At 49.3% G+C, this 24,433-nt stretch overlaps 1 protein-coding gene across 2 annotated transcripts in view; it reads left to right on the forward strand.

The window, feature by feature from the left end:
* The first annotated feature begins 19,194 nt into the window (after positions 1 to 19,194).
* The window catches only part of Capzb (capping actin protein of muscle Z-line subunit beta), a 98,442-nt gene continuing 93,203 nt past the window's right edge, over positions 19,195 to 24,433 (forward strand). Inside the window, exon 1 of one of the 2 annotated variants that reach the window (XM_052177874.1) lies at positions 19,195 to 19,643. In XM_052177874.1, the coding sequence (XP_052033834.1) occupies positions 19,641 to 19,643 (3 nt within the window). In that variant the 5' untranslated portion in view covers positions 19,195 to 19,640. The remainder of the gene's footprint in view (positions 19,644 to 24,433) is intronic. The other variant, XM_052177873.1, reaches the window with a different exon arrangement.

The raw sequence follows: 24,433 nt of genomic DNA on the forward strand, positions 1-24,433 counted from the left end.
TTCACCAGTTTGGGTTTGGATAGAGATCTGAAACAATCCCTCTGCCTTGTGTGTGCAAAGCTAAGTTCCTGAGAAGAGGCTCTTAATTTCTATCAATCTATCAATCAAATCTATCTATCTATCTATCTATCTCTATCTATCTATCTATCTATCTATCTATCTATCTATCTATCTATCTGTCATCTGTTTATTTGAGACAAGGTCTCACTCTGTAGACCAGGCTGACCTAGAACTCACAGAGATCCCACTGCCTCTACCTCCTGGGTGCTGGCACTAAAGGCATGCACCACCACCCCTGACTTAATTTCATTTGAAATCTGTAAGTTTCAAAGAGTCATTTATCTGCATTACAGCAAGATTAGCAACTAGAGACAGAAACATCCTTGGAAATCTCATCACATGGTTACAAACGCCCTCATGAGTTTTCTCCCTGGTTTTCACATAACATGCTTCTACTTCACATGCTTGCTGGGAAAGGTGTTTTTTCCTGTAGCTTGTAATTTTTATTTATTCCAAATACTTCCCCTGTCAGCATCTTAAGAAATCCATTTACTATACTCACTAGAATTCACACAGACATCTTTCTATTTATATTTCCTTTCTTTCTTTCTTTCTTTCTTTCTTTCTTTCTTTTTTTCTTTCTTTCTTCCTCTCTCTCTCTCTCTCTCTCTCTCTCTCTCTCTCTCTCTCTCTCTCTCTCTCTCTCCCCCCCGCCCCCGTGCTTTGAGACAGGGTTTTATGTAGCCCAGCACGCCCTATGAAGACAGAGGATAACCTTGAACTTCTGATCCTCCAGTCTCTGCCTCCCAAGTGCTGGGATGACAGACCTGCAGCATTAGGCCTGGTTAACACCGTGCTGGGGATTGAACTCAGGGCTTCTTGCACACTAGGTGAGGGCTCTACCCACTGAGCTATATCTTCATTCTTAACTCAGATTTGAAATCTGATTAATTTGAAATGAATCGCTTTGATCTGCTGGGACTGCAGGCATGCGCGGGGCCAGTGTAGAATCCCATGGAAGAAGAAACCTCCAAGAGACTGCTGCTTTTATCCATAGGAAGGCAGATGTTGCAGCTACAGTGTGCAAGAAAGAAAGGTAAACACCAGGAGATATACATGCAATCCTTTTAGATGTATCTGTGTTTTTTTAAAGTACGTATAAGTGTGAGTAGATACTCACATATGGTATGTGCTTGTGAATGCTCTTGTTTGCCGAGAACAGAGGCAATTGATTTCCGGGTGTTAAAGCTATAGACAGTTGTGAGCCGCCTAATGTGGGTGCTGGAAACATCACTCCAGTCCTCTGGAAAAGCAGAAAGCACTCTTAACTTCTGACCCATCTCTACTATGGCCTCCACAGAAACAGGGTAGCTTATGTCCAAATGTCAGAGAAGGTTCTGTGGTAACAGAAATTGTACACAGAACTCAGACAAGAATGTAATCTTCGCCCATTACCTGTATTGCCTGGTTGGGCCTCAGTGGGAGAAAATATGCCTAGCCCTGGTGGGACTAGATGTCGGGGGGGGGGTTGGGGGTGGGGGGAGGGAAATACCCAAGGGGGGCTCCCCTACTCTGTGGAGAAGGTAAGGGGTGATGGGAGTAGGGGTTTGTAAGGATGTAGGACTGGGAGTGGGGTGATTGGAATGTAAAGTGAATTAAAAAAATCAACTATTGGGGGTTAAAAAGAATGTACTCTTCATCAAGAATATAAGTCCTGGGACTGGCACCTGCTGCCAAGCGGGATGGCCTGCTTCCACCGCTGGAAGCCACGTGACAGAAGGAGAGGACCAACATCCACAGATGCACGGTGGTGCACATTCACACACTGACAGTTTATAAAATACTCCATCTCTGCCTGGTCCGAAGGCACAGGCCTGTCATTGCAACTATTTCCAAGGCAAAGGCTCTGACTGAAAATGAAAAGCTCAACCAGGTGTGGTGGTACGTGCCTTTAGTCCTAGCACTTGGGAGCCAAAGGCGGGAAGCTCTCTATGGATTTGTAGAGAGTTCAGACAAACCGGAGCGATATTGTGAGACTTTCTCCAATAAAAAGGTGGCTGTGGAGAGCGTGCTTAACGTGAGTGGAGTCTTTGGTTCAACTCCTACTGCTGGGAAGAGAGAGAAAGACCCCGGGTCCTGCTCATCCCTGTAGCTCTAGGTCTTGCTGAGTCCTAGTAGGTGTTCAATGGTCAGCTGTTGATAAATTCTCCAGGCCCGCTGTCCATTTGAGGACAGGCAGGAGATTTTGGGTTCTGTTCCTATTGCCCGACAGAGAACACTGTCTTTGTGTTCTGCTCTCTAGCAGTCTGAAAGACAGGGGAACAAGGGGTTAACTTGGAAGAGGAAGTGATTCGGGGTCAGTGAAGAATTCAGGGTCAGCAAAGAAGTCGGCAAAGCATACTGTCTCAAGTTTTTTCTTGGCATTAAAGAAAAGAAGAAGAAGAAGAAGAAGAAGAAGAAGAAGAAGAAGAAGAAGAAGAAGAAGAAGAAGAAGAAGAGGAAGAGGAAGAGGAAGAGGAAGAGGAAGAAGAAGAAGAAGAAGAAGAAGAAGAAGAAGAAGAAGAAGAAGAAGAAGAAGAAGAAGAAGAAGAAGAAGAAGAAGAAATAATACAGCTAGTTCTGCCCTTTGGACTGGAGCTCGCTGAGTCAGGGATTCAAAGAGAGTAGCACAAGGTTGGAGCGGCAAAGGAATCTGCAGCAGATGCGGATGCCCCAGAGACTTGGTAAGGCTTGAAGATGCTTCCCTCCATCACTGCTGCTGGCTCAGGAATCAAGGTCAGGGAAGGGGGAACCAAGTCCAGTTCCCTGGAGCCCGAGGCCCAGCCTCTTTTCCAGAGAACACAGCCTTGTTCCATCCTTGGACTCCACAGAAGGCTCAGCTGAGTGTCCCAGGCGGAGGGTGTGAGAAGGATCTAAACGTCCGTTCGTACCCTTTTATTTCCGTTCTCTTGGCTGCACTTTCTGAACCCTGAAGACACCGGGCTGGGGCTGCGTTCTGTGATATGCCGAGCCTTTGTCCGGCCTCCCACAAGGGAGGGAGGATCAGTTCTTAAAAGACCAGATTCTGTGTCCAATATTTACCCCATTTGACATTGCCTTGATCCCTAAAATACCTCCCTTTTCTGTTTTGTTTTGTTTCATTTCGTTCGGTTCTGCCGAGGCTGTTTATGGAGACTGTCGCCATAGTGACCGTATCGGAGTAGGTCAGATGGAACGCCGAATCCTTGGGTTATTAGTGGTTTTGCCTTTGTACCCGGAAGCATGACTTTTTCACCCCAAACCCTGTCTTTCATTTCTTGTAAGCACTTATAGTCTCAGCTCCAGGTCAACCACCCTCCCTTTTTGATGGATTGCCAGTGGTTCCAACCACAGAGGTGGTCCTCTCCAGGAAGATGGGGAGACTTGGCTTGGGGCTCCCGACTGGAAACCGTATTTACCAGAAACCCTCTTTCCTTCAGCTACAACTTGGGTCAAGGTTTCAGGGTGTTGAAAGATGCACTATATAAACTACAAATCTAAAGGACCACGGCTGTTTGGTCCACAGACATGGAGATGGAGCTCAACAAGTAAACACAGCTGGCGTGGGATGGCCTTTAGCAAATACTTATCGTCTTTTTTCCCCCCACAATCATCTTCTTGGCCAGGAAGTAGTAGTAGTAATAGTTATTACTGTTATTATAGCATTCTCATACACTGCTAGTCGAGTTGTGGCTATCTGTCAACGGGTGAAGAAAAAGTCAGACTGCATGTCCTTCTGTTGATAACTGAATTATTCTTGTGCGTCCTAAGAAAATAATTTGGCATGAGGATGGAGGGCTGCGTACAGACGCTTAATGATAGTTTAAAAAAAAACAGTGCAATTCTGGGGGGCATTTATTATATTCTAGTATTAGTGTGGTAGCCGTGGTTATGTGTGTGTGCGTGCATGAATGCGTGAGTGTGAGTGTATGTGCTATGGGTGTGTTGTGTATGTGGTATGTATGTGTGTGTGGTATGTGTATGAGTGTGCATGCATGAATATGATGGTATGTTTGTTATATGTGCATGTGGTGTGCCTGTGTGTGGTGTGTGTGAGTGTGTGTGATATGTGTGTGTGTGGTATGTATGTATATGTATGCGTGGTGTGTATGTATGTGGTGTGTGTGAATGCATGAATACATGAGTGTGCATGTATGTGATATATGTGTGTAGTGTATATGTAGTGTATATATGTGTGTGGTGTGTGTGTATATGTGTGTGTGAGTGCTGAGGGGGTACAGGGAAGAGGGCATGGTAGGAAACTCCTTTCACTGTGGGTTCCAGGGATTGAACTCAGTCTGTCATGTTTGTAGAATCCATTACATGGGCTGGAGAGATGGCTCAGTGGTTAAGAGCACCATCTGTTCTTCCTGGTCCTGAGTTCAATTCCCAGCAACCACATGGTGGCTCACAACCATCTGTAACGGGATCAGATGCCCTCTTCTGCTGTGTCTGAAGACAGTGACAGTGTACTCATAAAAATAATAAATAAATAAGTCTTAGAATCCATTACATGCTGAGCCAGTTCACCAGGCCCGCGTTTTGTTTTTTGATCAAGATTTTTCCATTAAAAAAAGATACTGGGACGCCATTAAACATTCTGCCCTGGGAGGATCCTTAAAGTGTCCATGATGAGCTTATTGGTTAAGAAAAAAGCAACTTCTGGCCGGGCAGCGGTGGTGGCGCACGCCTGTAATCCCAGTGCTCTGGGAGGCAGAGGCAGGCGGATTTCTGAGTTCGAGGCCAGCCTGGTCTACAGAGTGAGTTCCAGGACAGCCAGGGCTACACAGAGAAACCCTGCCTCAGGAAAAAAAAAAGAAAAGAAAAGAAAAAAGAAAAAGAAAAGAAAAGAAAGAAAGAAAGAGAGAAAGAAAAAAGCAACTTCAAAACCTGTAAAAGCTCATTATGGCAAATTATGCATGTGTGTGTGATTTATGGTAAATTATGCATATGTGTGTGACAGAAAAAGATTGGTTTACATTCCAAAAGGAAAGCAGCACTTGTTTCTAGGCTAATTGTCTTCTTTGCCTGTATGCGTGCTTGCATCTTGCTATAAATGGCCTCTTGTTTGTTTGGGTGTGGCTGCTGTTGTTTGTGGCTCTATGGATCCAATTCGGGGACTTGCACATTGCAGGCAGTTGCTATACCATACATACATACATACATACATACATAGGCATGTTTTTTCTACATATAGCCTCTGTAGGCCTGGAATTGTCTATGTAGACCAGGCTAGCCTTGGCCTCACAAAGAGACTCAGCCTCCTGAATTCTATCTGGGCTCACAGGTATACATCACAGGTGTACATCACCATGCCTGGCTTTGCCCATATTATTGAGCGATGACAGGACATGGGTGGCATCTCATCCCCTTTGACAGATGAGAACACCAGGATATAGGGTACTCCACCATCTGCTCCTTCATGACTACAAGGGGAGGGGGAGGAGGTGTGGCTATTTAGGTAAGAGAGACAGAGAGCAGACTGTATCTGTCACTTTTCTGGTGCTGTGATTGAAAACTATTGGGGGCTGGAGAGATGGTTCAGCAGATAAGATCACTGACTGCTCTTCCAAAGGTCCTGAGTTCAAATCCTAGCAACCATATGGTGGCTCACAACCATCTGTAATGAGAAATGAGAAATGGCGCCCTCTTATGGTGGTCTGAAGACAGCTACAGTGTACTCACATATAACAATAAATCTTTGAAGAAAGAGAGAGAAAGAGAAAGAGAGAGAGAGAAATACCAAGGAGTCTATTTTGGTTCCATAAGGGTAAGCATTCATCCTGGCAGAAACAGAATGGTATCGAGGGACAGGAATGGTGGCAGGCCCAGGAAGGAAGCTGAGGGTGCACCTCCTCAACTGTGAGCACCAGGCAGAGAGAGCAAACTGGAAGTAGGGCAAGGTTATGAACTTGGGTTTCTCTGTGTAGCCCTGGCTGTAGATCAGGCTGGCCTCGAACTCAGAAATCCACCTGCCTCTGCCTCCCAAGTGCTGGGATTAAAGGCCTGCACCACCACTGCCCAGTCTGTTATGAACTCTTTAAATCCCGCCTCTAGTGACCAACTTCCCTCAGCAACTTCTCCTAAAACAGCGCCACCAGCTGGGCTACAGATGTTCACATGTCTGAACCAATGATAAAGAATTTATGAAAGGAAAGAAGAAGCCGATGGAGAAGGCCGATCATACACTCTGGATTTGGTAAAAGATCGGTTTCATAAACACGGATAAAGTAACCTGGAGGAAACGGTTGTCATCTTCGCTACCCTCCTTTGAGCGCTGGTGAAGGTCGCGGACTTGGATCGCAGGCACCACACCCTTCTAGCTGACGTCACAGCCCGTGGGGCGTGGTGGAGGCTCTGCTGTAAGGCGCCCTCAGCAGGGGTGCAGAGACCAAAGTCCACAGGAACCTGGAGCCCGTGATCGTGTTCTAAACACCTCTTTGTTTGGGCTGAGCTGTAAGAGTGAAGGAGATGTGCACGTGGGGAGCTGTCAGGGCACAGTTCAAAGCCCGGCCGGCCAGGAACGGCGCTGTATGGTCCCTGTCCATCCTTCCCACTCTACTGCTAAGATCAGAGGAATTGAACCACTGCGTTTTCACAGTGATCCCAATGATGTTAAACATTCCAAACATCTCTCTCTCTCTCTCTCTCTCTCTCTCTCTCCCTCCCTCCCTCCCTCCCTTCTCTCGTCTTTCCAAGACAGGGTTTCTCTGTGTAGCCCTGGCTATCCTGGAACTCACTCTGTAGACCAGGCCGGCCTCGAACAAGTGCTGGGATTAAAGGCGTGCGCCACCACTGCCAGTCTCCAAATGCCTCTTCATCAACTGGAAGCTATTAAGGGGAATTTCCAACGTGTAATGGGGAGGAGACATTAGCTGCCGGAATGAAACACTCAACACTGATGTAGGTCCTCCTCCCTCAAGCGTCATCTGATTGGATGATCCCTTCCGTGGTTCCCGTTGGAGGGGATACGGGCTTCTCATCTTGACGTCTTCCCTCGGATCCTCTGCATTCATTCAGCTGATGAACATGGAACAGGACTCAAGGGACACATTACAGCTGCGCTTTGAGATGGCACCATGTCATTTCCTCCCCACACACCACTGGTTCAAAAAACAGTCACAGGGCTTACGAGGGACTCACATGATTCCAAGGGAGGCTGGACAATATAGACAGTGTGCTCAGAAAGAGGGAACGGGTGAGGCGGTCACGTAACGTGTTAGTGTTGACAAGTCTGAATAGATCATATGAGGCAGGCAGTGAAGTGCAGGTGAAGCCCAGGACATGGCAGTGGCCAGCCTGGCACCTAAGGGAGACCCTTGGGCAAGGTGTTCTTGACAGACATGTTTTATGCTGTGCTGGTCATACAAGGTCCTGGACTACAGATATCTGATCCTGTCTGGTAGGTTTTTTTTTTTTTTTTCTTGTAAGAGTTATTTTTATAGTCAATCAGTGGTGGCGCACGCCTTTAATCCCAGCACTTGGGAGGCAGAGGCAGGCAGATTTCTGAGCTCGAGGCCAGCCTGGTCTACAGAGTGAGTTCCAGGACAGCCAGGGCTATACAGAGAAACCCTGTCTCGGAAAACCGAAAGAGAGAGAGAAGAGAGAGAGAGAGAGAGAGAGAGAGAGAGAGGAGAGAGAGAGAGAGAGAGAGAGAGAGAGAGAGACTCATGGGTGTAGTACCTGAGGAGACCACAAGAGGACACCAGATCAGCAGGAGCTGGAGCTAAGAGGTGGTTGTAAGTGTCCTGACCTGGGTGCTGGGAACCAAACCCATGTCCTTTGCAAGAACAGCAAGTCCTCTAACTGCCAAGCTCTTTACCAAGCTGTCTGGGAGGTTTAAGCTGCTGAGGAACAGCACTAACGATGCAGGCTCGGTCACCACTTCACACACTCACACACACACACACACACACACACCGCCCCATGGCCTTAGATTTTTCTCTTTTGCGTCTTGTTCTGAATCTGCCCAGCTTCTGGCTTAGTGATTATCTTGGTATGGGACTGTGGTAAACACCATGACCAAAAAAGTATGTCGGGGAGAAAGGGGTTTATTTCAGGTTACAGCTTACACTCCATCCCCGAGAGCATTCAGGGAAGCAACTCAAGTCACGCAACTGGAGATTGGAACTGAAACAGAAGCCGGAAGGGACGCTGCTTACTGCCTCCAGTGGCTTGCTCAGTCTGCTTTCTTAAAGCACAGCAAGGCGGCCTGCCCAGGCATGGCACCGCCCACAATGGGCGGGCCCTCCCATACCAATCATTAAATAAGAAGTTGACCCACGGGTTTGTCTACAGGCCAACCTGACAGAGTTGGGGACATTTTCTCACGTGAGGTTCTGTCTTTCGAGATGACCCCAGCTTGAGTCTGTCAAAGTTGACAAAACGGACAGGTACAGTGGCTCATTTCACCAGACTCCTGTCACCTGGGGAGAACAGCTGGCCGGGATGTTGTTCATTGCTGCTTCTTCAGCTTTGCCAACATTTCATGTGCCCCAGGCTTGCCTTGAACTCCCTATGTAGCAGCGGATGGCTTTAAGCTTCCGCACTCCTCCTGCCTCCACGTTCTGAGGGCCGGGCATCCCGTCACGTACCACCATGTCTGATACTCACAGTGCTGAGGCTTAGACATGGGGCTTTATGCGTCTTAGGCAAGGGCTGTATCGATTTGACTACATCCCCAGCCGTCCATGTAACTATTTTTACTTCAGTCTGGATCTTTGTAACAACAGTGATGTCGACAACCATGAGTAAATAGGTTCTCAGGTCTAGTCTGGTCCTAGAAGTTGAAAACCTCAACAAAGGCCCACTTATGATGTATGTCCCATGGTTCCTCTGAACAGAAAATTAGGCTGATATATTTTTATATTTTATTTTTTAAGGTGGTGTGTGTGTGTGTGTGTGTGTGTGTGTGTGTGTGTGCATGCACCATAAGCAGTGCCCATGGAGGCTAGAAGAGGACTTTAAATCATCTGGAAATGGAGTTATAGAATGCTGTGGGGTGCCGGAAACTAAATGCTGAACCCAGATCCTGCTGCTTTTATTTGGACACAGAGTAGCATTATGTAGTCCTGGTGGGTCTAGAACTTGCCATGTAGACCAGGCTGGCTTGAAGTCAAGGAGATCCACCTACCTCTGCCTTGGTTGTATTTTGTTGTGGTTGTTGTTTGTAGTATTTTTTCTTATAGAGATAGCATCTTTCTTTCTTTCTTTTTTTTTAAGATTTATTTATTATGTGTGCTGTAGCTGTCTTCAGACACTCCAGAAGAGGGAGTCAGATCACATTATGGATGGTTATGAGCCACCATGTGGTTGCTGGGATTTGAACTCAGGAACTCTGGAAGAGCAGTCGGTGCTCTTAACCTCTGGAGCCATCTCTCGAGCCCAAGATTGCATCTTTCTATGCTGTCCAGGCTAACCTTGAACTGAAGCATTTTAGTGATCCTCCAGCCTCAGCCTCCAGCAGCTGGGAACACAGGTCGCTCTCCATGTATCCCAGCCTCGGAGCAGACCACACTTTCAGTTCAGTTCCTTCACTGGGGAAGATCCTAGGTAAGGTCTGCATCTGGGGTTTCACTGGGACCATCGCAATGTCTAATCTGAAGGAGGGATGGGAGGACTTGGAACTGACCACGTTTTATGTCCTGGATGACTGGAGTTTTTCTGGGTCATCATTTGACAGGCTCCGTTTGCAGCACTAGATTGTATCTCAGGATCTAATGGTTAGGGAGTGACTCACCGGCCCTACCTCAAGGAGCTAAAGAGCAGTGGGACAAACGCTGAAGGCAGAGGAAGAGATAAGGTGTACAAAGTGCACGGTTTCCATGGGAACACACAACAGGAGGAGGCTCCAAGCCCAGCTTTTGAGGGTGTGTTGCAGAGTGCCATCAGGAAAGACAGGGGCTACTTATCCCAGGCCCTAGGTGAGAATCAGCCTTGGGTATATTATATAGTCCAGCCCAACCCGAGTGGCTGGCTGGCTGGCCAGCTTAATTCACTGGATGTGAATTCTCCCCAGATGTGCTCATATAAAAACTCCCAACAGCTGGCCCGCATGTGAGAGGCCTTCCTACATCTCTGATCAAGATTCCCCAGATGGACAGGATACAAACACTTCTGGTCCAGAAGAACGCAGCTGGGACTTCTCCCAGGTACCTATTAAAAAATCAAAACAAAAACCCCAAGATGATTGTGACAAACCTCAGAATGAAAGATGCTCTTGGCACCACAGCCTGGGGCTGTATTGCACAGATGGGTGGCCGGTGTTCTGGCCGGCTCCCCTTCGTGGCTACATGTCCTGTCAGGATGCTGAGTGGTGGGAAAGGCTGATGTAAGCTCTGAGTCAAGGGCGGCCAGACTCTTTTTACTACAAACCACAGTTTTCTGTCTTCAAAAGAAGGCAGTGTGTTCTCCCCTCCCCTCAACCCTCCGGCATCCAGTCTTACTTTATGTACCAATAAATAGAAATTTCTGAGACTCAAAAGCCTCTTTTAGTCTTTGGTATACTCATCTTTACAAAAATCTGGGGCCGGAGAGATGGTTCAGCAGCTAAGGGCATTTGGTGCTCTTCCAGAGGACCCGAGTTCAGTCCCTAGCTCTCACATAGCAGCTCACGGCTTCCTGGAACTGGAGTTACATGGGATCCAATGCCCACTTCTGAACTCTGTGGATACCTGCATTCACATGCATATAACCCCACACAGGCATATATAATTTAAAAATAAATTCTAAAAAAATGTATTTTTTTAAATTCCAGGCTGGCCTTGAACTTGCTAAGTATTTAAGGATGACCTTGAACTGTCGTTTGTCTTTTTTGTTGTTGTTGTTGGGTTTTTTTGTTTTTGTTTTTGTTTTTGTTTTTTTCGAGACAGGGTTTCTCTGTGTAGCCCTGGCTGTCCTGGAACTCACTTTGTAGACTAGGCTGGCTTCGAACTCAGAAATCCGGCTGCCTCTGCCTCCCAAGTGCTGGAATTAAAGGTGTGTGCCACCACCGTCCAACCTTGAACTGTCAATCCTCCTGCCTCTACTTCACCAGTGCTAGCATGACAGGCATAGGCCATCATGCTCAGCTCTACAGTGCTGGAGACTGGTCCCAGGGGCCTCATGCACAGCAGGCCCCTACACCCCTACACCCCTAACCCCTCAATTTTATATTTACCCAAGATTCCTGGAATGAGTGTATTTCTACTCTTCAGCATCCTTTTCCTCCTTCTTTTGGTAAGAGTCCTCCAATTTCCTCTGGTTATCGGGCCCTTGCCTTTACTGTCCTGGGGTGAGCAGCTCCCAGCTGAGGCTGCTTACTGACCATGTATGTGACTATGATCTGACCACCATGTAGGTGACAGAGTAAAGAAAGAATGCTCCGTGAGAGGAGTAGGGAAACTACTGCCAAGCTTAAGGAGCCCTAGGGTTTAGTGGCTAAGGAACCAGGTCTGCAAAGCACACCAATGGGGAGCAAAGACCAGAAGAGCCCTGTGATGTCATAGCAAACCGCGAAGAGAGGGCGGAGCCAAGGGTGTCAACTGTCCTGGGGAGAAAAAGAGCTGTGCACTCGATGGCTGATGGGTTGGTTGTGGATGCTCTTGGCATTACTTCAGTGAGGGAGGAGAACTGGAGGTTTGGATGTGGAGAGAAAGTACTGATTATTCTCCAGTTTGATAAGGCAGCAGACTGGGCAGGAAGATAAGCTGGAAGAGGTGAGTGCATCATATAAAAATCTCTCTTAAAAAAGTGTTACCATTAATCCTGGGCTTGGGAGACAGAGGCAGGTGGATCTTCTGTGAGTTCGAGGCCAGCCTGGTCCACAGAGTGAGTTCCAGGACAGTCAGGGCTACACAGAGAAACCCTGTCTCAATAAAACAAACAAGCAAACAAAAAACTGTTCACAGGGGCTTCAGAGATGGCTCAGCGGTTAAAAGCACTGACTGCTCTCCCAGAGGTCCCGAGTTCAAATCCCAGCAACCACATGTTGGCTCACAACCATCTGTAACGGGATCAGATGCCCCCTTCTGGTGTGTGTGTGTGTGTGTGTGTGTGTCTGAAGAAAGTGACAGTGTACTTACATAAATAAGTATTATGCAATATATATGCATGTATAATATAAATTATGTATGTATAATATAAATATTTCTTTTTAAAGACATTCTTTTTTTTGAGATTTATTTAGTATATGTAAATACACTGTAACTATCTTCAGATGCACCAGAAGAGGGCGACAGTTCTCATTATGGACGGTTACTGTATTTGAACTCAGGATCTTCAGAAAAACAGTAAGTGCTCTTAACTGCTGAGCCATCTCTCCAGCCCCTAAATAAATCTTTTTTTTTTAAAAAAGTTACCTTAAAAAAAAATCCCTGGGTTTAATCCCTAGCACTTCTAAAACAGAAACAAGAACAAACACAGCCAAGCCTAAAGCTGCTAGTTCCAAAGATTTATTGGAAGGAGTTAAGGAGATGATAAGACAGGTGCACACCTTTATTCCTAGCATTCAGGAAGCAGAGGTGGAAGTTGAAGTTCCTGGCCAGCCTGGTCTACCTAAGGAATTCCAGGGCTACAAAGGTGGATTGTCTCAGAACAACAACAACAAATGCACATAGGAAGTACCACAATAAATAAATAAATAAATACATAAATAAACAACTCCCCCAAAAAAACAAAAACAAAAAAACAAAAAAAACAAGCAGACAAAACTTTTTTATCCATTCCCAATTGCTGACCCATTCATCTTATTATCATGTTGATATAGGTTCATGTTAATACATTCGTTCATCAAGCACCTGCCACGTTCTGCGTGCTAAAGACTTCCATGCAGAAAGCAAAATTCGGAAGAGGAAGTTCAGAGGGAGTGGAGGTCGCTTCAGGAATGATGGCAGACATCAGAAGTAAGGAGTGAGCCCAGGCACAAAGAGGTCTCTGATTTCTGCAAGATGAGATGCCCAAGTCAGCTTGGGAGGTGTGAAATCTGTGGGCAGGTTGGGGTTGTGTAAAACCCTATCCCCTGAGGGGGACCTAGACTCAATAATGTAGAATCATCTCTGGCAGAGTGTGTGTGTGTGTGTGTGCGCGTGTGTGTGCGTGCATGACCATGTGTGCACAGGTATATTTGCCCATGTAGGCACACATTTATTTCTCGATTGCTTCTCCACTTTATTAGACTTCTTATTTTGTACGTGGGAGTTTTGCCTGCTCACTTGTGTGCTTGATGACCTCCACAGGTCAGAGGAGGGCACTGAATCTGCTGGAATTGACATCACAGATGTTGTGAGCCACCACGGGGGTGCTGGGAAGCGAACCTGGGTCCTCTGCAAGAGCAACAAGTGTTCTTCATCACTGAGCCACCTCTCCAGCCTCCCACTTCATTTTAAGACACAGTCTCTCAGGGAACCGGAAGCTTGCCATCTCGGCTACCATACTGGCTGAACGATGGAGTCCCAGCACCTTCCTGTGTCCAGCTCCCAGCACCTCCGTTACAGATGCGCGCCTAGCTTTTGCATGAATGCTGGAGGTTGGACTCTGGTCCTGATGCACGTGTGACAAACACTGCCCACTGAGACATCTCCACAGCCTCCATGAACTCACAGGTTCTCATATGAACAGGAACAGAAATATGGGGGAGATGGCTAACAGGTAGGGACCAGGCAAGCTTTGGCTGTTGGCGTTAAAACTTTTTTGTTGTTGTTGTTTTGTTTTGTTTTTCGAGACAGGGTTTCTCTGTGTAGTCCTGGCTGTCCTAAAACTCATTCTGTAGACCAGGCTAGCCTCAAACTCAGAAATCTGCCTACCTCTGCTTCCCAAGTGCTGGGATTAAAGGCGTACGCCACCACTGCCCGGCTGTTAACTTTGATGACAGCAGATATTGAGATGGTTTTTGAAGCTGAGAAGCTGATGATCAAGAAGGTTCCATGTGCTGGGGAGGGTGGGCTTCAGCAGGGGCACAAGTGCTTTATTTTTATTTATTTATGTATTATTTTTTTCTGAAGTAGGGTCTCACTCTGTAGCTCTGGCCATCCTAGAACTCACTAATGTAGACCAGGCTAGCTTTGAACTCAGAGATCCCATCGCCTGCTTCTCCCTCCCAAGTGCTGGGATTAAAGGTGTATACCACTCTCTCCTGCTGGCCCCTTCATTTTAAAAGCAGGAAAGGCTCCTATGGGGCTGACTCTTGTATCTGTGAAGTGTGAAGCAAGGTCTTAGGCTTAGGGTTAAGTGCAAGAGGAGAAACTCCCATTTTACAGAATGAATGGTAGGATGGCCAGACTCAGTGAGTCTGTGGATGTCAAGTAAAAATGAAGAGAGTCACAGTGAATTCTCCAGAAATGGTCAAACGTTCTGGTGCAGTGTCAGGGGACAAGGGGGTGTCACTAGGGTCAGTCAGTTGAAAAGTGAGGAGGCAAAGGCTAATGGATGTTTATAAGGAAGTATGACCACTGTTATTAAGAGTGTGTGTGCACGCATGCACACACTCACGCATGCACACACTTTATCATGTGTGCCTGTGCACCTGTGTGGTAAATGTGAGAATCTGGCAGGGTCAAAAATATGCAAGTCTCCCCAAGGCTAAAGGGATGCTCCTGTGTTAATACAGTCAGGAGGCGGGGTAAGAGTTAGGTTTGAGATCTCTGAGATCTCAATAAAGATAGAGGTCTTAGAGTTTTACTGCTGTGAATAGACACCATGACCAGGGCAACTCTTATAAAGGACAACATGTATTTGGGACTGTCTTACAGGTTCAGAGATTCAGTCCATTATCATCAAGGTGGGAGCATGGCAGCATCCAGGCAGGCATGGGGCAGGAGGAGCTGAGAGTTCTACATCTTCATCTGAAGGCTGCTAGTGGAAGACTGGCTTCCAGGCAGCTAGGATTAGGGTATTAAAGCCCAAGTCCACAGTGACACACCTACTACAACAAAGCCATACCTATTCAAACAAAGCCACACCTCCAAATAGTGCCACTCCCTGGGCCAAGTAGATACAAACCATCACAACACACAAGGCAGTAAAAGAATAGGAGCCACGCCTGAGAAGAGAGGAAGAGAACTCTTGGGTAGAAATCAGTGAGGGAGAAGTGATATTGATAACGGTCTGTGCTTATAGATGCTGAAGTCATAAAGGCGGGGGAGTGGTCAGCAGTTCACGACTAGAATCAGGGGTGGCGGGCAGAACAATAAATGTGCACATGATGAGGTTACAGGGTGCAGGCCAGGGGCAAACCCAGCCTCAGCCTCCTGAGTGCTGGCTTACAGGTGTGCACCACCATGCCTGGCAAGGTTAGGAATCCAGAGCAAGGAAAGCAGGGCCGGAGAGACAGCTCCCTTTGGAAAGTGATCTTTTGCCAGAGTGAGGAGCTGACTCTTAAAAGTTCTTGCCTCACACCCACAAGGACTGGGAATTCAATCACCAGAACCTGGATAAAAAGCAGGCATGGCGGCAAGCAGTTGTAATCCTAGTGTGGGGGTGGTGGGGCAGCCGGAAGCAGGATCCCTGGAACTCCACGGCCAACTCACCTGGCCTAAGGGGCAAGCTTCTAGCCAGGGAGCTTCTCTTTCAAAAAAAAAAAAAAGAAAGGTGGATGGCCATTCTGAGAAGACCCTAAGTTGACCTCTGGCTTGCGCGCACACACACGAATGCACGCATGTACACACATACATGCGCGCGCGCGCGCACACACACACACACACACACACACACACACACACTCCTGGGGAGGAGTAACAGTACTAAAAATATTTATGGTGCTTGTCTCTCTACCCAGAGCCTGTAGGCTGTCACTTGCAGCCTTCATGCTCACATATGTGGTGACAGATGAGGAGGTGGGATTTGTCAACCTGCAGACCGGCACCAGGGATCTGTCCCCCGTGAATAAAAGGATGAGCTGGCCAATTAGACGTGCTCTTGGGAATCTGAACTATGAAAGACATAAAGCTGTTAACAAAAGCGGGTGCAGAGGATAAAGACCACCAGGAATGGGTCCCATATCTGTTAAAGCATTGACGCTAGCATCCCGCTAGAAGCTCGCTGGGGAGCCCCCATTAGAAGAGGAGGCAACAGAAACTGTGGATATAGGGCCTTTGGTGAGATGTTGCAGAAGCAAAGAATATGCCACTACACCTGACTCCAGTCCCCAGAGCCCACCCAGAGGACCGACTCCCAAGAACCCACTCCCACAAGCCCCTGCCAGGTATGTCTGTACACCTGTTTCCCACAGAACTAAATAATCTGAAATGGGGTTCCTTGGTAGAGATAGAGTGTATGCCCCTGAACCCTGTGGGGGTTCCTGTGCCCTCCTATTATAAAGAACTTTAAAATTAAATGTTTCCTTGTGTGTGCATGTCTGTGTACGTGTGCTCATGTATGGGTCAGGGTTGGTATCAGGCATCAGATCGCTCTCCACCATACAGATATATTTTTAAGAATAAAGTATTTTTTAAAGATTTATTTATTATTATATGTAAATACACTGTAGCTATCTTCAGACACACCAGAAGAGGGCGTCAGATCTCATTACAGATGGTTGTGAGCCAACCATGTGGTTGCTGGGATTTGACCCAAGGACCTTCGGAAGAGCAGTCAGTGAGTGCTCTTAACCCCTGAGCCATCTCTCCAGCCCAAGATTAAAGTCTTAAAAATTTATTACATTTTGCTGGGTGGTGGTGGCACACAATCCCAGCACTCAGGAGGCAGAAGCAGGTGGATCTCAATGAGGCTAGCCTGATCTACAGAGCTAGTTCTAGGATGGCCAGGGCTACACAAAGAAACCGTCTAGAAATAAATTACATATTTACATATGTGGGTGTGTCTGCCATATGTGTCCAGGTGCTTGCAGAAACCCGAAGAGGGTGTTGGACTCCCCTGGAGAAGGAATTCTGGGCTTGTGAGAACTGCCTGACATGAGTCCTCTGGAAGGCATGTTCTTCCTCGCCCTACTACCCCGCAGTGGAAACGGCTGGATTAACCCGTTTCCTCAGTAACTGCATTTTGTGGTCTGAAGTTGTGTTGAATCAGGACTTCGCTTCCTGTTGCACAGGCTTCAGATGCTACTGTAGGACCAGCTCCCCAGTGCTCTTGAGGCACACTAGGCATGTTTTTTTTTTCTTTTCCCCGAGACAGGGTTTCTCTGTGTAGCTCCAGCTGTCCTCGAACTCAGAAATCCGCTTGCCTCTGCCTCCCAGAGTGCTGGGATTAAAGGTGTGCGCCACCACCGCCCGGCGACATGTTCATTTCTGTAGGAAGTCCTGTGGCAGCTTTAGGCACTGGATGTGTGGCCAGTGTTTAATTATTGTCCAAGTTTGTGTTTACTGAAGGCTTGCTCTTGTGAATCTCAGGTGTGTGTCTTTTGTAGTCCAAGCATCTTGACTATATCCTTTCCCCAGTATGGACTCCTTTTCTTGTATTTTTTTTTTATTATTGGATTTGTTTTTTTCAAGACAGGGTTTCTGTATAGCCCTGGTTGTCCTGGAGCTCACTCTGTAGACCAGGCTGGCCTCGAACTCAGAAATCTGCCCACCTCTGCCTCCCAGAGTGCTGGGATTATAGGTGTGCTACACCTGTACCCACCACTGCCCGGTGTCTTGTACTTTATTCTTGTAACAATGTGTAGTGTATGTGGGTTCGGTGGGGGGTGGTCCCCAACATATTTTTCATGATCTGTCTAGGTTGAAACACTTTATCTGGAGGTTTTGATCTGGTACACTTTGGCAAATCCAATCTGTCTCAATGAGATTCTACACCTACCCCCACCCCCCTCACCCCAGTCTGTAGTTTGAGGTTTCTGAAATATTGAGCACAAACCCCTGGTCATACGGTGGATCAGAAGATGTAAGACCAAGGGTGATAAGAGCTGACAGCATTCCAGACAGAGAGACACAGTGGGAACCCATGCCTGCTGTGTCCAGCCTCACTGTCCCTGCACAGAAGGGTTCTTCACTGCTGAGTCATCTTTCCAGGCCTTTCACCTTACTTGAGACAGGCTCTCACTGAACCTGGAGAATGCTGACTTAGCTAAGCTGGCCGGCCAGGAAGAGCCTTTCTGTGTGTAGCCCTGGCTGTCCTAGAACTAGCTCTGTAGACCAGGCTGGCCTCGAACTCAGAAATCTGTCTGCCTCTGCCTCCCAAGTGCTGGGATCAAAGGCATGTGCCACCACCGCCCGGCCTCTAACCAGGTTTCAAATGTGAAGGGGCCTTAACTCAGGACAGGGGTTCTTACCCAGGATGTAGGAGGCTCTATTCCTGGAAGTGAAATCTTACCCACAAGCTCTATGCCAGCATGGGCTATTTTGCTCATAGCTGTAATCTCTCCTGCCTGCCTACACTGTGCTTGGCCAATAGCTACACGATAAATACTTCCGGTTAATGACTTTCTAAGGGCCGCTCCCTTCTCTGAACTCCTGTAATACTGGTCTATGTCATTCTTGAGAGACTTACCTGGATGCTTTCTCTGCTGGTGGCTGTCCCTGCAAGCTTTCACTTGACTATGAGCTCAGAGGCCTAGGGCACAGTTTTGCCGCAGATACGAAGTTTTCTGATCCTTTCTCTTGACCTGATATGACTCTAACCGGAGGGTGATCAAGCCATGCAGGGGAGTGTTATAAGCAAAACGTGCAATTCGAGGTCTCTTGAGTTCTAGATAACAGAACAAAATTCACTCTTTTGAATGGCTAATTTCTGGCTGGGGCTGCAGTTCAGTGGAAGAGCTTAGCCTAGGCATGTCTGAGGCTCTACATTCAATCTTCAGACCTGAACACAAGAGGGATTTCTGAGTCACTATATGATTCGAGAGAGCGACTCATTTAGGGAAATGGGCCGATTCTCTCTACATAATGTAAAAAAGTGTATGTAACAGCCAGCATTTATTGAACCCAAATGTTCTAATCTTCTTACCCGGGCCTTTCCCACGACTACTCTGGTAACTATGAAGTGCAGGCAGGAATCCTTAACGGCTTATCCACCTGTCATCTTTTGGTACCTAAAGGCTGCCCGCGTGGTCGTGATCGCAGGTGTTCAGCAAAAGGGGTGGCAGAGCCGGCGTCCCCTTGCTGGTTCCGCTCGCTCGCTCGCTCTTTGGGGGCCGGGCTTCGTCCGGCGCACCAGTTCCGGGTCCGGGTGGGGCGCGGAGGGCCGGTCCCCTCCTAGTTTGAGCGCCTTCCGCATCCTCCGCCCAGGGGAAGCAGTGAACCGCTCCACCCTCAGCTACCCCGCATCCAGCGGCTGCGAGAAGCAAGGCTGACAGTCAAGAGGAGGGACACAAGCAGACCCAGTCCCTCCGGAACTCGGCAGCCCTGGGCTGCGCAGGAGCGTTGCGCCTGGCCCGCCCTTCTCGCGGCAGGACACGCCCACTCGGCCACAGGGTCCGCCCCCGTCCCCGCCCCCCGCGCGGCGCTCCATACTTGGCGATCGCTGCGGCCCCGCGCGCTCATTGGTCGCGAGCTGGCGGCTGGGGGCCGGGCCGGGCTGGCCGGGGCGGGGAAGGAAGGTGGTGGCTGCCCGGCGCGGGGGGAGGCGAGGGGGAGGGGGGCGCTGACCCGGATGTTCACTCTTGGGCACCCGGGGAAGTGGAAGCGCAGGGCCCTGCTGCGGGGGGGAGAGCCACAGACGCCGGGACAGGGACCGTCGCCGCCGCCGCCACCATGGTAAAGGGACCCCCTCATGGCTCTATCCCGGGACCCCCCTTGCCGCGGGAGCTCGCGTCCACTCCCTTGCCGACCCGCCGGCCCGGGGAGGGTGGGGATCCGGGGTGGGGGAGGGGCGGGGTCCCGGACCCTAAGCAGACGCCACTCTTCGGGTCCAGAGTGGGCAGCGGGAGGCCCTGATAGCCTATGACCCCGCCCTGGGCTCCATGTGGAGCCCAGTTCTTTCCCCCTGCATGTCCAGGCTAGTCTCGCCTATCCCAGGCTAGACCTTCCTTCCCTCAGGGGCCAGGCCAGGCACCCCTCTCGCAGGCCTTCATCCCATGGGCTGAACTTGGGCCCCTGCCTCGGTCCCAGGGTTCCAGCTAGGACCGTGGTTTTCGCTCCAGTGGCCCAGGCTAGGCCGCCTTCCCCCAAACTCTTCTTCTCCTCTCCATAACCTCAGCCTGCACCCCGACAACCCCTTTCCAGTGAACTCAGCCTAGGTTTGTTTCCTCCAGCGTCATGGAATCTTCTCTCTGCTGTCCTCAAGGCTGGCCTCTCTACTCCAGCTCTGTGCGCCTCCTGCACCTCCCTCCCTCCCCCCCCCCCACCCCGGCCCTAGCCGTCCTCTTCCCCCGACTTCTCACGGCTTAGCCCAGCGTGCGTCAGCCCTTCGCCGCTCTCACTCTCACCCTCCCATGTAGACCCTGCTTGCTCCGCGTCCTGCTCCTGACCCAGGTGTCCCCTCCCCTGTTCCTGGGACGCTCTTTCTTGGCAGCCTCTGACGAGCGAGCGGGGGAGCGCCCCAGCCGGGATGGGGGGGTTGTGGTCTGGTCTGGGTGCTGTGCCTTTCCTAGGCTTGCCCCTTTCTGAGGAGGCCGCTTCGGTGTGAGTGAGAGCGAGCCAACGAGCGATCGAGGGAGAGAAGGGCAGCATCTGTGTGCCCGGAAGGCAGAATGGGGCATTTCCCCCTCGGGAGGCCCTAGTGGCAGTGCAGCTCCTACAGTGCGCGTCTTGAGGGGCGCCCTGTCTGAGTAGGGAGCAGAGGAGTACTGACGTTGTGGTAAGCCAAGAGGACAGGGGGGTGAACTCACAATCGCTCTTGTGAGGCCCGCAGCCTTGGGACTTGGGGGACACCAAGCTCAGCAGCCCAGCGCATGGCCTGGACACGATGCATCCTAGCCGGCGTAGCCTTCCTTTCCCCCTGAACTGTCAGCTTGTAAGGGTCGGAACTGCTGATTATGGAGGTGCCTCGGATCAGGTGAGCAGAAACTCACAGGCCCGAGAGAGAACTCCCTGACTCTACTCATTGGTGTTTGTTTTGGGAATGAGGACAGGTACACGCTCTGCTAGCAGCTTACTTGAGGAGCTACTTAGATGAGTTGTTTCCCCTCTCCCATAGCCCTGCACCCCCTAATCTACCTGGATACCTGCAGAACAGGCCCACCATCTAGGTGGAAGGGCTGGAGAACTACCTCACATGATCAAGGAAGCCTTGTCAGGTAGGCTGAGAGGGTGCAGTCCACCTGCTCCGTACAGCCTTACAGGAGGCTCCTCTCCTGCCTGGGAGATGTTTAGGAGTGGATTTTGGACCCTAGATGGTTTTGAGGAGCCTTGTTCCTTGTTTAAGCAATTGAATTGGGGACGACTAAATCTGATTGACTAATAAACTTTCTATATATTGATTAAAAGCATAGGAAAGACTGTTTTTCAGACTCTCCCTATTGGCTAAAAACTGGCCGGGGGGTCTGAACCCCTGACCTTAGTCTGCAGGGGGAAGGACTTGTTCAAGACAGTTTTGGGTGATATTCTTCAAAGTAGACCGAAGTTTTCTACGTGTGCTCCCAGCACCAGAGCAGGAGAGGGTGGTGGAGCGGCCAGATGGGACTTTGTTCCCACAGAGTCATCTCAGCTTTTGTGCTCTCCATCTGACAGGTGAAGAAAAGCTTGGGGGCATTCACTGTAACTTATTCAAAATGTTGTTGAGAGTATGCGTGCGGAGAGTACTCTTGGCCAGTGGAGCATGCCTAGCAGCCTCCAGACAGCGGCCTTCCTTGTATGCTGTTGTATATCTGATATAATGACACTGTTTGCAAACCGTAATGACAGAGTGCTCAGTCATGGCCAGGGAGGGCAAGTGCTTACCTCTGCAGACCCTGGGTGGCCCTCCTGTTAGGAAATGGCCACTGCGAGACAGTAGTATAGCCTGTGGGCCTGATCCCGAGCTCCTTGGGGACATATTTTGGTCTTATGTTTTCTGTCCCTGTCTATCTGGTCCCAGAACAGTATCTACCTCTGAAAGATCTAAGGCTGGGTGTGGTGCACCTACTTGTAATCTCAGCTGTTTAAGGCATTCAAGGCCAGCTTGGGCAGCAGCGAGGCGAGGGTGAGTCCCTGTTTCAAAAAAGAAGCAGGAGATCGCTTAGTGTGATCTGGGATGGTCTGTGAGCCCAGCCACCCAGGGTTTGATGCTCATTAACTTGTTCAGCGTGGACCCCAGTCCCCTGCGTGGTTTCTGACTGTCTACTATGCTAGAATAACCTGATAACCTGGTGTGGGTAGTTTGGACAAACCAGAAGTGGCGGAGTGGGGCTGCGTCATAACTGATGAGTGAAGGCGACCATAGTTCTGTTTGCAGTGGGTACTGTGCTGGTGGAGCAAGTGGCTAGCCAGCTCTGCGTACCCACCGAGGGGAGGGATTGTAATTGCATTTGACTTTGCAGTGGAGTCCGTGATTTTTCTTGGAGTCAAGGTTACTGTCCCCATTAAGAATGGTTAGGCAAATGGGGTTTATTTACATTCCCTTAGCAGACAGTCTTACTACTGTCCCTAAGTGCATCAGCATCAAAGTACCAGCAGAGCTGTGACTTCTGACTTCCAGGTTATTATTCTGAGAGGTAAGAGGCTGGTGCTCAGTGGTGGGGCTGGAGCAGTGAGAGGTCTGGGAGGCTCCTTAGGACCTGCCACTCTAGCACACAGATGGCACTTGATGACAAGAGCTGGTAGGAGAGCTCGCTCCTCTTGTTAAAAGGCGAAATCAGGGAGTAGGCGCTAATATACCTCCTCCTGTGAATAAGATCCAGAGAGATGGCTCAGGGGTTAGAGGTGACTGCTGCCAGACCTGGGGAGTAGAGTTCAGTCCCCATAACCCATGTGTAGAACCAAGGCTTCCTCTAACCTGCCTGTCACATAGTTCTGTCTCCCTTCCCCCAACAAGTAGATAAATACATAAGCAAGCAAACACTAGAACTTTAAAACACTTGTTGTATAGTTATATAGACTTAGAGACCCCACGTGTGTTTGCCCTGTTCAAGTAAATCCAGCCAGTGTCCTTCAGATAAGTGGCCTGCGATTATTAGTTTAAGGTTAAGAAGATGACAAACGTGTCTTTGAAGGTAGATCTTCTATTTATAATTTGGAAGTGCAATACTGTTACATTCTATGGAGGAGGAAGGTGGACTCAAGACAAGGGACCTAACGTTCAGAACCTTGCTCGCCAGAATGGGAAGTGCTTATTACGAAGCACTTACTAGGCCCCTGTCTGAAGCTTTGGGGCACCCCTGCTTCGGTGTGTGTGTATCTCAAGGCTGCTGTGTGCTGCCTGTGTGCTGGGAGTCAGCAGTGAGCAGGGCAGACACGGATGCGGGTCTTCTGGCTTCCACAGTTGGGGGCCTGGGATAGAGCTTGGAAACCGGGCAGTGCCACGCGCTTATAACTCCCAGCTACTCAGAAGTTCAGGTCCAGCCTGAGCAACTTGGTGGGAGAGACACGTCGTCACTCTTTCCATATGATAAGGGAGACAGTAGTCACTGTCAGTGCAGGCTCCTAAGCATGAGCTGTAGAGGAAATGGAAGGGAACAGTGCGGCTTGGTCCAGCGGAATGAAGTGTGTGTGTTTGCAGCCTGCATCCTGAGATGCATCCTTGGGATATGGCGGACATCCCCCACTGTCACCGGCCTAGGGTCTAGAAACTGTGACTGCCCAGCCTGTTTTTGTTCAAGGAGTATCTGAAGCTCAGAAGGTCAAGTGAACCCTGTGAATTGCAGGTCTGTAGTTTAGCCACTTTGTGAGGCGTGGTGGGGGAGGGGGGTCTCAGAAGTACTGATCTCAGGTATAGGGGCTGGGCGCAGGTCCTTCGCTGAGGCTGGGCATGCAGGCCTGGAAGAGTCTACTGCATGTTCACTGGTTCTGGGATCGGCTAGTACAGTGCTGTGCTAGGCACCCACAGACACGTTTCAGTGTAAGGAGGTGGAGATATTTGTGGGGCTCTAGCCATGTGCCATCCACTCTGCCAGAAGCTGTGAGGTTTTGCCTTGCAAAAGCTTGATGAAGGGTCAGCCGTGGACCACAGACAGCAGTGTATAAGAAACTAGACTTAGAGCTAGACATGGGTGTGAACTCCATCAAAAATCCCAGTGCTTGGGAGGCAGAAGCAGGCAGATCTCTGTGAACCCAAGGCCTTCCTACTCTATAGAGTAGGGCTCCAGGCCAGCTGGGATACATAGAGATCCTCAATCAAAAATCACAAGAGAGAGAGAGAGAGAGAGAGAGAGAGAGAGAGAGAGAGAGAGAATCAGATTTGGATATGGTGTCTTTATGGGTGGAGTCCCCTTTGAGGGGGCAACGACGGAATGCTGGCTCACCTGGCTCGCCTGGGATGGCCTGTCCGAGCAGAGCCTTATCACCTGTACCACGCACTGGCTGCCTGGTGCTCAGGAAGTGTTGTTCCAGGGCACTGGGTAAGCAGGTAGTGAGAGCTGAGAGGAGGTTGTCTTGCTGCCTTCAGAGTGGGGCGTGTCTGGGTGGAGCCC

This window comes from Apodemus sylvaticus, chromosome 3 (genome assembly GCF_947179515.1).
Source record: "Apodemus sylvaticus chromosome 3, mApoSyl1.1, whole genome shotgun sequence".
NCBI lineage: Eukaryota > Metazoa > Chordata > Mammalia > Rodentia > Muridae > Apodemus > Apodemus sylvaticus.